Source organism: Pelmatolapia mariae, linkage group LG7 (assembly GCF_036321145.2).
Source record: "Pelmatolapia mariae isolate MD_Pm_ZW linkage group LG7, Pm_UMD_F_2, whole genome shotgun sequence".
NCBI lineage: Eukaryota > Metazoa > Chordata > Actinopteri > Cichliformes > Cichlidae > Pelmatolapia > Pelmatolapia mariae.
Window position 1 is genome coordinate 4,160,758 of NC_086233.1, and position 1,910 is coordinate 4,162,667.

The 1,910-nt window shown below is 44.3% G+C and overlaps 1 protein-coding gene across 1 annotated transcript; it reads left to right on the forward strand.

The window, feature by feature from the left end:
• The first annotated feature begins 237 nt into the window (after positions 1–237).
• LOC134630415 (probable Bax inhibitor 1) lies at positions 238–996 on the forward strand. The gene has a single exon (XM_063477682.1). It carries the CDS (start codon positions 238–240, stop codon positions 994–996), a length of 759 nt encoding a protein of 252 aa, XP_063333752.1.
• Positions 997–1,910: the final 914 nt, after the last annotated feature.

The following is a 1,910-nucleotide window of genomic DNA, read 5'->3' on the forward strand; positions in this document are numbered from 1 at the left end:
ACATTATTTGTTTTTACACGGTCTGGGTGCTTTGTTTGACAATAAACCTGTCTCTGAAAACAAAGATGCGCGTTGTGTCTCTGTGTGATGTGTTTGCCTGTTGGCGATTAGCCCTGCAGAAATACACCCTTCGGTATAAAAGGCGGTGCATTGTAAACATTTACTTAATTGCAAAGATGACAGTTCCGTGCTCAATCCTTTGTACGTTTTGTTTTGGTCCTCGCTTGTTCCTACACCATGGCCTCGGTTTCTAATGTCACCAGTAGGTTTGACCAGAGCATCCCCGCCGATGCCATCTTCAAGCTGTCCCACATATCACATGCGACCCGAGTGCACTTGAAGAACGTGTACGCAAGCTTGACGCTTTGTACGATTATGGCAGCTGTGGGTTCCTGCGTCTGCGTCGTCGCAAGCTTTTCGCCGATCGTCCTCGCCGGGCTGGCTGTGTTGTCTATTGTTGGATTACCGGTCTCCGTGATTTGGCTGGGCGTGACAACTCACAGCCCCGAGACGGAGAAGAAGAGATTCTCCATTCTCCTAGGATTCGCGTTTTTCTCAGGCTTAGCACTTGGACCCGCGCTCCACCTTGCGATCTCTGTGGATCCGAGTATTGCCGTGCTAGCCGTGGCTGCAACCACTGTGCTATTTGTTTGCTTTACTCTTAGCGCACTATACGTCGAACGCAGGATCTACATGTTATTAGGAGGCGTAGCCCCGACTCTTGTCATCCTGCTTACGTTGACTATGATTGATTTGGTATCTGAGATGGACACGTACCTAGGGGTGCTGATGTATTGCGTGTTTGTTATGATCGACACTCAACTCATCATCGAGAAAGCGGAAAACGGCGACAAAGACTACATCTGGCACTGTGTGGGATTGTTTCTTGATATCGCAGAGATGTTTCGGAAAATTACGACCATACTAGCCTTGAAGAACAAGAATAAGAACAAGGACGACATTGAGAAATGCATACGTGGTCATGACGAACTGTAATGTTTATTAAGGATGTTGTTGTATATGTAGACGCACAAAAAATAAAAGCAGATGTACATTTGAACAACCGAGTGTTTATTGTTTATTTGCATGCACAATGGTCAAGTTTACAATAATTTTACATGGCCAATAATAATAATAATAATAATAATAATAATATAGTTTTTTTTAGGATATTTAATGCAGTGACCACGTTTATTCATCACGGTCCTCGTGACTTTTTTTCCTGTACAGCATCACTGTACAACACACTGCGATTAGGACTAACAACAGACTCACGCACGCTATTATACCCGTACGGACTGGAGAACCGACTGGAGAATGTGCATTTGGGACCTCCGTGGCCTTGACATCTGTGGAAAACAGGAGAGCGGAAACACGTGAGAGAACTCAGCTGGCGGAAAATAATACATTAGAGCACACTCACTGCTGAGGTTATCGTTTCCATCTTCTCTCTCAGACTTAGTAACACATCATAAATTCCAAGTTCCACCTGTACAAACTTACCTGAGGTTGTGACTCTTAGGTTGATGACGCACTTATGGACAACACGTTCTGTTCTTTTGATTGTAATCTGACATATGTACGTTCCTGTGTCGCGGATTGTGATGTTCCTCAGCACCACAGACACATTTCCATCCTTGAAGGTTGGATCCATCAGGTCCACTCGGCCTTTAAAGGATTCATGATGGTAACCTTCATATATGCGCTGGTTCCTGTACATAAGGACATACTCATCGGATTGGTAGTCAGCTCTGTTCCATTCCAACAGGGTGATATCGTCATCCCTGGGACCCTGACACTGAAGATAGGCATCTTGTCCAGGATTCAATTCAACCTCTGAGGGATTAAAAAAAACATAATGATAAGATCTTTGTCGAATAATGACATTTCTGATCACCACACATTTAACC

Bases quoted from the DNA above. Each gene is read 5' to 3' on its own strand.
- LOC134630415 (XM_063477682.1), top strand. From the start codon at position 238: ATGGCCTCGGTTTCTAATGTCACCAGTAGGTTTGACCAGAGCATCCCC.